Here is a 13,259-nt window from a genome sequence, read left to right on the forward strand (position 1 = left end):
GGAAAGAGGAAGCTTCTTACTTAGATCTGTCAAATCAGATGCCATAAAGAATAGCAGATGCAGGGGCAGCTAGGTGGCGCAGTGGATAAAGCACCAGACCTGGACTCAGGAGGACCTGAGTTTAAATCCGGCCTCAGACACTTGACACTTACTAGCTGTGTGACCCTGGGCAAGTCACTTAACCCTAACTGCTCCCCCCCCCCCCCCCAAAAAAAAACAAACTTAAAAAAAAAGAATAGCAGGTACAGCTTAGGAAGAAAAATAGCTAAAGAAATGACTGGTTATTTCAAGATAAAATCCAAGAAAAGAGTCATCAGTAAAATATATGGCCTCAGATGCCTATATACAAGTGTACAACATGTGGGTAATAAACAGGTTGAGCTAGAAATTTTTTTTTTTAGTGAGGCAATTGGGGTTAAGTGACTTGCCCAGGGTCACACAGCTAGTAAGTGTTAAGTGTCTGAGGCCGGATTTGAACTCAGGTCCTCCTGACTCCAGGACCCGTGCTCTCTCCACTGCATCACCTAACTGCCCCTGAGCTAGAGATCTTAATGAAGGGGACAAATTTTACCTCATAGGTATAACTGAGTCAATGACTAGAATAAATAGACCTTGAAGGTTATTTATTATTCAAAAGGAGCAGAGTAGATAAAAGGAATGGGGAAGTAGTATTTTTTGTTAAGCAGGTATTATTGCATAAAGGAATTAGGAGGTGTAAAACATAGTGTACGTTATTTTGGTGGAGGAACAATAAAGGGAGAAAGTAGTGATCTAGAGACCACTAGGACAGAGGAGGAAAGACATGAAGAATTCAGGACATGGATAAACCTGGAAGGGCAAGGGAAGAAGCATGATATATGGGGGAATTTCAATTATCTGGCCATTTTCTATCACCCTCTCTTTTAAAAATTAAAAACAGAGCCAATGACAAGTTCTTGCTCTGCATTAATCATCATTCCATTCTTTGAAAGGTTGAAATGATAAGGGGAACCACTATTCTGGACCCAATGCTGAGCAGTAAAGAGGAATGTGCCTAGAATTCACTTTTTCCTCTTCTTCCCTACCCATTGTCCCTAATTTCCTTCAAGGCTCAAATCATGTGTTATTTTCTTTGGGAAGTCTTTTTAGGTCCTCCTAAGTAATTAGGACTGTCTCTGTCTCTGTCTCTGTCTCTGTCTCTGTCTCTGTCTCTCCCTGTCTCTGTCTCTGTATGTATGTATGGGTCTGTATATTATAATATATTTATATTATATATACACATGTATACATATATGTCTGTATATATACATATACATACATCTCCATCTCTGTCTCTAACTCTATCTCTATATATCTATGTCGATGTTTTAAGATCTCTAGGGGCAAGGACAATTTATTTTTCCTCTTTGTAACTCCATTTCCTAGCACAGTGCCATGCTTGAAGTAGGCACTTCATAAATACTTTCTGGATTGTATTAGAAGAGAGATGAGGGCAAATATCATACATCCCTTCCACTCCCCTCCCCCAAACTAGCACATGCACACTCTGAGTCCTTTTATGTAATACCTAACCTGGGGTGCTCCCCACCCCCACCCCAGAAGGGTTACCAAGGAGTTAGAACTATGCCAATCAGATATTTCACATCTTCCATGTCTTTGCCATCAAGGTCCCAGACTGCTAAAATCACTCAGTGAGAACTTTCACCGAGATCAAGAGCCAATTCCATCCTTCAGGCTGGATGTAGGCTGAAGAGACATTTACCTTTGAATTTTTCATTAATTTTCAATTATGTTTCCACTTTCACAAATCAAAGCTCCCTTTGTGGATAAATCCAGCTCTCCTGAAAATTTGTACGGGGGCAAACCACCAACCAAACAAGAGGTATCTGAACCCTTAAATTGCCTGGGCAGCTACACCTGAAGAACCCTCAACAAAAGCACAAAATAACTCATAGCAACTAATATCCCCTCAATCATATGCACTAATATCTTCTTCAGCATCAATTACCTTAGTCATCCCAAACCCAGCTCACATGATGCTCCCATCATATCCCATCACAAAGTCCTAGGGGACAGCCTGCCAACAAGCCCTACAACACCTGCTGCTAGCATCAAAAAATCCCACCCTGATGCTCCATTATGGCTCCAGAGAAATCAATCCCTTTCTGAACAATCTGCGTCAATAAGATTCAGTAAGATCCTGACTTAAGATCTAAGACCATGATCGGCCAGATTAAGCTCATTGCCTTTTTTTCCCCATAATGGTAGATCAGAATTATCAGTCCACCTCAGATGTCTCCTCCTTATTACCCAAGCTACTCTTGCTCTCACCCCTCCTCAGTTTAATTTACCTGCATACATATTGGAAAATGCAAATCTTCCAGCAGGATTTAAGATCCTTGAAGGCACTGAATGTTTTGCTTTTGTCTTAGTATGCAGGACTCTGGGCTTTGCGCTTGGTAGCTGCTTAGCATCATTTGAATTAGATTTATTGCTATAGACCTGGTATGCCCAGACTTAAGCAAAGTTCTTGCTAAACATCTCTCAGGCCATCCTAGTGGACAACATGGAGACATGTGGGATAGGTGACATATGATTTACTGTATTCAGAATGGCTTAAGTGGCCAGATCTAAGGAGCGGGTATCAGTCTGTTTACTCAGATAAAAGCCTCTAGTGGAATGCCCCAGATTCTGTTCTGTTCTAAATGTTTTTCAGTTATTTCAGTGAAGGTCTGGAAAGCATGCTCATTAAATCTGACACTGGCATGAAGCTGGAAAGGATGCACTGAATGGCAGAAATATATTGACAAGCCAGAACGATATGCTAAATGAAATATAATTATGAGCGCAAAATCCTTCACTTTAAAGGACTCGTTAAAGCATTAGCTTCACAAAACAAAACAAAAGCTATGTGAGTTTTGTTGCACTACGGTCTCAATATGAATCAACCAAAGCTTGGACAGGGAGAACAAAGATACCCAGTGTGATCAGCTGACAGCTATTCTACAGGGCCTGGAAAAAGGTGAACATCATTACCCATGAAATTCATATGTCTTACAGACCGATGTATTTTTTAATTGTCTCCTCTTCTCCCCGCCGCTTCAACATGCTGTCTTTTTTCACTGCCTGTCCTGAATCTCCTTGGTCCTTTCCCTTTCCTCCTTTGCCTTTGGCTGGTTTCTTTTCCTTTGCAGCAGCCTTGCCCTTTCCTCTTTCTCGGTCCCTTTCTGCCTTCAGTTTGTCTTCCAGTGCCTGGAAAAAGAGAGAATTTGGTGATCATCACATTGGGAAGAACTGACACCAATAAGGTACTTCGTGTGCTCTGAATACAGAATTTGGGAATCCCAGTAGTAAGAAGTCATCAATCAATGATTACCATCACTTAAAAGGGCACCTAGGTGGCACAGTGGATAGAGTGCTGGCCCTGGAGACAAGAGGCTCTGAGTTCAAATCTCATCTTGGACACTTATTAGCTGCGTGACCTGGGCACTTAACCCCAATTGCTTTAAACATCTTGATATATATCTTGCCACTGGACCCAGATGGCTCTGGAGGAGAGAGTGAAGCTGGTAACTTTGCACAGCCCAAAGGGGGCTTAAATCCAATTCACTGCAAGTCATGACATCACAGTCCTCTTCAAGAATGAAGGACAAACAACAACGATAGCTCGTATTTACACAGTACTTTCTGCTTGGCAAAGCACTTTCCTTTAAACAATCAATTTAACACTAGTTTAATTATAGTATATATAATTATATTTTATACATGATGTAATTCTCTAAATGGCACATTATATATATATAGCATGTTACATATTGAAGGTATTATATATGTTATACATTATATACAATTGTAACATGACATAATATAGAATTATATGTTACATATTATACATGTTACATAATTGTATCCTTTTTTTTGTTTAGTTTTCAGTTGTGTCCAACTCTTCTGTGACCCCATTTTGGGTTTTCTTGGCAGAGATACAGGTCTTCCTGATTGCAGGCTCAGCCCTCTATACACTGTGCCACCTAGTTGTCCATAATTCTATATAATCATATATAATTCTATATTACATACTTATATAATACATTAAGTGAAGTTAAAAAGTATTCACGTAAGCATTATTTTCATCCTCAGTTTAACTGCTACGGCTAAGAAGTTAAGATAATAACTAATATTTCATTAATGCTTTTAAAGGTATACAAGTCATTTTACATATAGCATCTCCTTTGATCTTTACAACAGTATTGTGATATAGATGCTATTATTTTCATTTCCATTTTACAGAATAGCAAAGAGGCTGAGAAGGGGTAAATGACTTACCTAGGTTAACACAACTACTAAGTATTTGAGAAGGGATTCAAACTCAGGTCTTTTTGACTCAAAGTCCGGAACTATCCACAATGCCACTAACCCAGCATCACATAATTATTAAAGGTAAAGGTTGCCCCTCAGACAAATTTAAGAAGGGTTTGAATCAGAGGGGCAAGAGAGTGGTGAGAAGACCAATTGGGCACTGGGTACAATAACCCAGACAGGAATTGAGGCATCTGGGTGGTACAGTGGTTAGAGTACCAGCCTTGGAATCAGGAAGACTCATCTTTATGAGTTCAAATATAGCCTCAGATACCCACTAGCTATGAAACCCTGGGCAAGTCATTTAACCCTATTTGCTTCAGTTTCCTCATCTATAAAATGGGAACCCCCTCCAGTTTCTTTGCCAAGAAAACCTCAAATGGGGTCAAAAGAGTCAGACACGACTGAACAATAATAGGCAGGAGTTAATGACTTTAACTGCAGTGTTTGTTTTTTTCATTTTGCCACACATGCATTCTCCTCCCCCATATAAAAATTTCCTGACTGTCCAAGGTACCCATTCACTTTTGGGATATGATCATATTTAATTTTGTGTTTTATTACCTGATGTCTTGTAACTAATGGTCATATTTGTACAAGTCTTGTAGGGGCAAGGTAAAATTGTGAGGTAGGCAAAGTTCATTCTTGATGGTATATCCTCTTCCCTTTCAGTCTATATTTTGTACCATTCTACTGTCCTTACATGCCTCTGATGTAATCTGACATATTATCATCTTATAGTTTTGGCTCTGAAGAGGGGTAATTTTCTGAATTTAAAATTTTTATTGATATTTTTTCTTACATCATTTTTATTTCCAAATATATCCTGCTCCACTGCTCTACCCTGAAAGTAACTCATTGTCTAGGGAAAATTAGTCATAACAATAATAAGATTAAGAATAACTATCATTTATACAATGCTTTCAGGTTTGCAAAGCGCTTTATTTATTTTAAAAATTTTCATTAATTTATTTGTGGCAATTGAAATATGTAACCCAAACCACGCTACACAAATTAAGCTGAGAAAAAAATACCAATAAGAACAAAGAAAAAAAACCCACCTTGTCAGTGAAATTTACTACCAACCCCCAACAACAACAACAAACCTTAGACCATTAAGATGATTTTAGAATAGCAATTTTTAAAGGTGTTATACTGAAGAGATGACTCTTTTATCAAGTTGATATAAATAAGAATAAGAATCACTGTTAGCTCATTTTGGAATCAACATTTGCCCCACCAAAATAATTTGAGAAAGTAATTTTTATGTTTTTGAAAGGCATATGGTTTACCCAAGGAATAGCTACAGGATAGAATACTGAAATTATCCCTTAAACACTTAAACATCATCCAGATGCTCAATGATTTGATTTTGCATTCAGGAACTCAAGTAGAAAAATGACAACTTTGATTTCCATTACAGCTATAGCCTCCATTTTGTAACAGCTGACCAATGAGATATGCTTCTAAAATACTCAACTGCATGTACATATGATTTAAAATAGGAACCTAGCATGGAAGTTATGCACATTATTATACATTTTTCTATGTTCTAGAATAGGTATTTTGAAAGTGGAATTCGAATTTCTGCAAAAGAAAATGAAAATAACACTTGATTTCTAAGGCATGTCGTTAACTATGAAATAAATACAAAGTGAAATTAACCAGGTTGGATTTATACCAGCAATGCAAAAATGGCTTGTCATTAGGAAATCAAAAACCATAATAAATCATGGAAGTATAAATAGCATGCAAAAATTATTTTAAATCAAATTTTAATTTATATTCAGGTTTGCAGTCTTTCCTTTCTACCCTCCCTTACCCCAAAGGGAAATCAAGAAAAAGAAAACCGATTAAAAACACACATAGTCAAATAAAACTAATTCATGCATTGACAGAATTGCATCAAGATCTCATAATATTTGGCCAAACTGAAGTGGAAAGAGAAAAGCATTGATATGACATTTTAATTTGTAGTTAACTAAAGTATCTCAACTAAAACATTCCAACCCTGCAAGCCTAAAATCATCTGAGCAACCTTGATACAGCATAAGCTGAAGAGGTTCTGAATAAAAACGTTTTGTAATTGGACACATACTGCTCAGTGTTTTGGAGGATCAGGTAACTGCAGTTCACGTGTTAAGTGATGCTTCATTTTCATGATACAGTGCTTGGTTTCTATTCCTACCACACAACGCAGGGGTTTTAGTAAGCAGTGCTTCATTTCTACTCTATGTTGTTCCATTTCCATTATATAATGGTTCTAATTCACTGGATGTAACTGAATGCTTCTTCAGTGTCTCTCCAGATTCAAGATAATTCTGTCCAGGGGGCAGCTAGGTGGCGCAGTGGATAAAGCACCAGCCTTGGATTCAGGAGGACCCGAGTTCAAACCCAGCCTCAGACACTTACTAGCTGTGTGACCCTGGGCAAGTCACTTAACCCCCATTGCCCTGCAAAAAAAATAAAAAACAAAAAACAAAAAAAAGATAATTCTGTCCAACAAATATTCAGATTGACAAATTTTATTTTCCAAATGTTTATTTGAAAAGGATTGTAGATGAGTCCAAATACTTATTCAAAGATACCTCAATACAATCCAACTCCGCTGCAGTGTTGTTGAATGAAATGTTCAGTGCACCTTAATTGTTCACAAGAAAGAATAATATCACTTTATGAGCAAAAAAATGGTGAGGGCCACTGACATAGAGCTATAAAGATTCACAGAATGACATAGTTGGGGTGGGGGAGAGTGGAGAGGAGGGGAGGAATTTAGAGAACATTTAAATGGATTCCCCCCTTTTAGAGATGACTGAAATAACATGATATACCAATAAAAGGTGATGGATCTGGAGTTGAAAGGACTTGAGTTCTAATCCTGATTCCTCCATTTATGACCTGCATGACTTTGGGTGAACCATTTACCCACAGCTAGAAAAGAAAAGGGTTGGACTAGAAGGCCTCTAAGAGCCCTTTTTACTCTAAATCAAGGATATTTTGATCCTTAAATCTCAAATTTTATGGATATATATATATATATATATATATATATATATATATATATATAGAGAGAGAGAGAGAGAGAGAGAGAGAGAGAGAGAGAGAAAGAGAGAGAGAGAGAGAGAGAGAGAGGGAGAGAGGGAGGGAGGGAGGGAGAGAGGGAGAGAGGGAGAGAGAGAGGGAGAGATTTGCTTTTTACTTGGAGACTAGGAATTAGACTGGTTATTTCATTGGTATAGAAAGCTGTCAGCGGGGAATGTGTTCTACTGAGGGACCTTCTCTACAGCTTATGCTAAAATCCAAATAGAAATGGGCCACTGAATAGCATACATATGGATTCCTGCTGGCCACATATTGACTAAGAAAACCACAAATTAACATTATCTATGTTTTATTGTATTGTATTATTTTAATGTTTTTGAGTTACATTTTAATATGTTTTGGGTCCCATTTGGAAGCACTCATTGTGGGCCGCATGGACCTCATATTTAACCCTTCTAATCTAGGGAAGGGAAAGTTTCTCTCTGAAGACTCATGAAAATCTACAGTTTAGAGAACTAAAATCAGCAGTCTGTCTCTGATATGCATTGAAGGTAACTTTTAATTCCAAGTATAGAAACTGAGGTGTGGGCAAATTGAATTGGAGTTTACACAGAGTAAAACCCAATTAATATTTGGGAGAGATATAAAACTCAGATTGTAGAACTCCCAGAAAAAAGGGTGGGGGAACTACTAAAACATTTATTTTTAAATTATTTCTTTCTTGTACGTTATTTCATAGGAAATAATTTAAAATAAATTCCTACTTAGTAAAAACAATTTGAAACTACCAACTGGCAAAATACAAGGAGAATGTGTACTTTAGGTCAAGGGAGATGAACAGATGGATTTATTGACTGCAGACAGCTAGAGACAAGACAGCAAATAAAGTCTGAGAAATGGCTGGCTAGTATTCCAGCTTTCAGAGAACACAGAGTGTATGAAAGAGAAAATGGGTAATAAGTTTGGAAAAAGTAACTGGAATTGGTCTGGGGAGAGTCTTAAAGACCAAGCTAAGCAGTCTGTATTTTATCTAAGTTGCCATTGAAGGCTTTTTAGTAGGTAAGTAATGAGGTTGGCCCTGTACATTGGGAATTTTGAGGGAAGCTTTGCAAACGTTTCCAGAAAAGTTGGCATCTTCTGTGCAATTTAGTCTTTCAGAGCTGCAAAGTTAAGTGACTTGTCCTATATCATCCAGCCAGTATAGCTCAAATATAGGCTTTGAATTCAGGATTTTTGAGGCCAGCTCTCTATCCATTATGACCAACATAGGAATAAACTGGAATAATGGAAAGTTTAACTGAAACTATTGCTTTAGTTGGATTATCTAAGTAGATTAAATTTATTTGATCATGGAATAAGTAAGTAGTGAATCCAAGAATCAAGTCAAAGTCTGCTTTAAGCAAGAATTGTTCAAATGGTTATTGGTCTGCGTGAGAGTCGTTGTCTATATACTAACCAGGAAAATAAAAGGAGGCTGTAGACTCACAATAGGAATGAAATGGAGATGAAGTAAATGATAGAAGGCCCACCAGAAAAAGGAAAGCATGCTTCCTATCATGGCAGACATCCAAGCAGGAAGCCATATCCCTCTTCCACAATGCACTCAAAAAGAAGCAAAGAACCAAGAAGAAAAAAGCGGTGCCATTTTTGAGTGATAAACAAGTCTCCGCATAAAAAAGTTCAGTGAATAAAAAAAAGGATGCCATGATATGTAATCTGAAGATGTTGAGATCTTTTTAAGTACTCCGCTTCCCCAAGATGTCATTAGGGTTGCTTTTTCCATCCCGCAGACCTCCACAAAAGGTAAGTACAATCTGTATATATGTATGAATGGATTAATATCATGGTATGAATGAGCCTCTGTGCATGCGGGGCACTGTATATGGGTACGGGTATTAGCATGAAGATGACAAAGCTTCTTAACTAGATGATTCTTGGAAACTAATAAATTTTTAAAAATAGGACCCTTGAATTTTTTATTTTGTCCTAACCTTCCCTCTTCTTCTGAGCTCATAGATCTAGGATATTTACCCTAATTTGGAGCTTGGTTAATTATATTTCAAATTTCTACCCTCCCAAATGCTTGGTACTCTCTTTCTGGACTTTGGTAAGTTGGTTCCCAACTCTAGTGCCAGACCTAAGTCTCCATCTTTCTTTCCCCAACCTCCCACAAATTTTGCTCCAAAACTTCCTATCCCTTCCTCTCCTTTTCCTCTCCTGCTCTACTTTTCTAATAAAAACTTCCCATCTTCCAGAGACTGATCTCATTAAGGGTGATCTCACAAGGCAAACAATGCAATCAACTAATTCACACTAAAATGTGAAGTCTCACAGGAGTATATGCCAGGAATCACAGACTTAATAGAGCCATGGTCCAAGATATAATTTTAAAATCTTTATTTCTAGAGGGGACCCCTATTAATCAAAATATATCTCATATGAGTGGAATTTCTGACAGAGACTTAAAGAAGAATTTTAGATGGTGAGGAGAAAATATTTGGGGGGAAAAGACTTTAAAAGTCCTCTTAGGGAATCCTAGTAAAGAACCAGGAAGGTCCAATAGCTTATACTGCCTTGGTTTACAGTCTGGCAGGGTTATTGAGGGAATGTGTTTGGTAAAGCATCAAAGTGCTGTGGAAATGGAGTAGAGTCAATAGAGACCTAGTCTTGGGACCAGGAAGACCTGAGTTCATAGTCCCACTTCTGACACATATTGTGTGACTCTGGACAAGTCACCCAACCTATATAGGTCAACTTTGCCATGTAGCTGTACCCATAATATGTAATAATAACATGTATATACATAATACATATATATGTAGGTTATATGTAGCAAATGTAAGACATTCTTTTTGTTTTTGTTTTTGTTTTTTTTTGCAGGGCAATGAGGGTTAAGTGACTTGCCCAGGGTCACACAGCTGGTTAAGTGTCAAGTGTCTGAGGCTGAATTTGAACTCAGGTCCTCCTGAATCCAAGGCCAGTGCTTTATCCACTGAGCCACCTAGCTGCCCAAGACATTCTTTATATGAAAATTATATATATATATATACATATATACACACAATATACACATACATATCTTGTATTGTGATACAAGTTATGTATGTATATATTGTTTGTGTATATAAGAGTATATGTATAATGGCCATAGTTGTTTGCATATTGCCTTCTCCATTACAATGTAAATTCATTGAGGGCAGAGTCCTTATTTTTGTCTTTCTTCATATCCCTGTTGTTTAGCACAGTGCACTTGATTAATGCTTACTGACTGACCCTGGCTATACCCTGCAGAATTGGAGCTGTGTTTCGTAGAAGCTAGAGTGGGATTTGAACCCTCTCCCCAAGTCAGTTAACTCAGCTCTGTTCCCTAGGTTCATTGCTTATCACGTAGCAAAGCCATTTGTCCAGCCTTAAATTAAAAAAAAAAAAAAAGATCAATGCTGCCCATTCCAAGAGAAAGGATGAGGGCGGGATCCTGAACCAAGGAAGGCTGGTGTGAATGACTACACTCCTGCTTTAACAGAAAATATCAATACCTTACACCTGGGGCTCTCCTGCTGTGAGGTGGCTTTTAGAGCTTTATAACCCTAAGCAGTGAAGCAGATGCAGTGCTCTAGTTATTACTATTTTTGTAATATAGAAGGAAGTGTTGACATTGGACATGCTCCTTTGAAGATCACAGTGTCTGCCTTGAATCCTTGGTCTTGAATTACTCTGCTTTCCTTATAGGGAGTAACCTCTGAGAAAGATCCCTCTCTGGAAGCTAACAGAACAATTTGATAACTTACTCTATGCATCCTAATTCTGGTGTGCGTCACCATGTGGATCCTATTCATCTCTGCATAATTAAAGAGACATTCCATACTTTAGAATTTCAAAGTCAAAAGGTCATTAAGAAATGACCTAAATAATAAATAAAATCAGGATTGGGGATTCAATCACCAAAGAGCTTGAAGAATATGAGCACATTCTCAACAAAGACATAACATTAACAGTAATAAAATGCTTATATAGAAGTTTTTTATTACAATAGACTGTCACACAAATTAATTTTCACTGAAAATCAGAGCTGGATAACCTAGGATAAACCCTTCATTATATAGGTGAGAAATTTGAGGTCTAGAGAGATCCTCAGTTTCAGGGCAGAGCCAGAACTCTAACCCACGTATTCTGATTATGTCCAGAGTTCTTTTCATTACCAACTATACAAAAATACCTAAGAACGTAGAGGTAGTACATGGATCTATGTTGTGCATCCTCAAGTCAATGAAAGTGCCATGTTGCTTAGCACATGGGGAGTCTGAGTCTTTCTTGGAGGAAGAAGCTCTAGGGAATTTGGTTAGTTTCAGATCAATCTACATCAATGTATGCCACTGAGGAAGCAGCTATAGTTTGGGTGAGAAGAGGATGCATAACATCAATCAATCAATCAATTAATCAGCTGACATTTATTAAGTGCCTATTAAGTGCCAGGCAAGATGCTAGCAGAGATACAAATACAAAGAGTGAAACAATTCCTACTGGCACAAAGAGGTTTTTTCTTTTTTTAAATATTTATTTATTTATTTATTTTGCGGGGCAGTGGGGGTTAAGTGACTTGCCTAGGGTCACACAGCTAGTAAGTGTCAAGTGTCTGAGGCCGGATTTGAACTCAGGAACTCCTGAATCCAGGGCCGGTGCTTTATCCACTGCACCACCTAGCTGCCCCTGGCACAAAGAGTTTACATTTTATCTGGGGAGACAGTAAAACTAGGCATGTGCTGGTAAATGTTTAACAACCAGCTCTCTAGGGGAGGAAATACATGGCATACTTTTAAGTTTAAGTTTAATACACATTATCAACATTCTTTCCATCACTTTTCTTAATTTTAAACAATGAACAAGACAAGAAATCAAGCCCCAATTTGTAGAGTTTGCTCATTTTTGAGTTCTCAATTCAAGGGCCAAAATTTAGTATGGGGAGAGTTAATTGGGTGGCTCGCCGTAATATCGGGGTAAGAAAGGAGATTAACAGCCTCTTTTTCAATAAACGAAAACAGGGTTTATTAATGGGAACAGATTTAAAACACGAGTGGGGTTAATAAAGCTAGGGATAATGAAAAAGGGAATAGGGGAAGGAAAAAATACAACCCGCAAACTCACCACCACCTAGAATCAGCTTCCCTAGAGAACCAGCTGTGCAGCATCCTTCTCCCTCTCTTGCTCACGCCTAAGTGCCTCTCCTCCTTTCTCTCCTCCAGAAGTCCCTTCTTCCACAGGAAACAGGGCCAATCACACACACACAGCCCCAAGCTAATTGGCTGGCAGCTCTGATTGACAGAACTAACAAGCAGCTCTTCAGAGACAAGTTCCAGACACTGAAGACCACCTGACCTGTCCTCACCGGGCTTCCCGTCATTATAATTTGGCCAGACCCATGCAGGTGTGCACCAGGGCCTCCAATCCCAGCCAAAGATTGGGTAACAGAAACTCCAAATCACAACCAATTCCTTACACAATGTTCACACTGAAAATTTAACAATTAGTTCTCATGAGTGGGTATGAGCAGACTCCTGCACACCCTTGAGTACAGTACGGAAGGCACTTGAATGTCAGTTTTCATTAAACAATCCCAACATATTTCCAGGGTACCTAGGTTGAAATGCCTTTGATTTATTGGTTCAGGGAAGACTTTCTCATCTGAAAAAGGTGTGAAGGCTAAAGGGGGCAGTGTAATCAATTCAATCAACCCCTCAAATGACATATATAGATAGATAGATAGATAGATACATGTATATGCATGTATGTATATGCATGTACACATATATGCAAATGTACACTATATAAATATACATACATGTGTATCTATGTCTATGTATCTATGTATATCTGTGTATATGTGT

At 38.1% G+C, this 13,259-nt stretch overlaps 1 protein-coding gene across 1 annotated transcript in view; it reads right to left on the reverse strand.

Moving 5' to 3' along the window:
• The window catches only part of SPAG17 (sperm associated antigen 17), a 265,493-nt gene that overhangs the window by 154,476 nt on the left and 97,758 nt on the right, over window positions 1-13,259 (reverse strand). The window contains exon 5 of the mRNA XM_044004478.1: window positions 3,042-3,231. Within this exon, the coding sequence (XP_043860413.1) occupies window positions 3,042-3,231 (190 nt within the window). The remainder of the gene's footprint in view (window positions 1-3,041; window positions 3,232-13,259) is intronic.

This window comes from Dromiciops gliroides, chromosome 4 (genome assembly GCF_019393635.1).
Source record: "Dromiciops gliroides isolate mDroGli1 chromosome 4, mDroGli1.pri, whole genome shotgun sequence".
Taxonomy (NCBI): domain Eukaryota; kingdom Metazoa; phylum Chordata; class Mammalia; order Microbiotheria; family Microbiotheriidae; genus Dromiciops; species Dromiciops gliroides.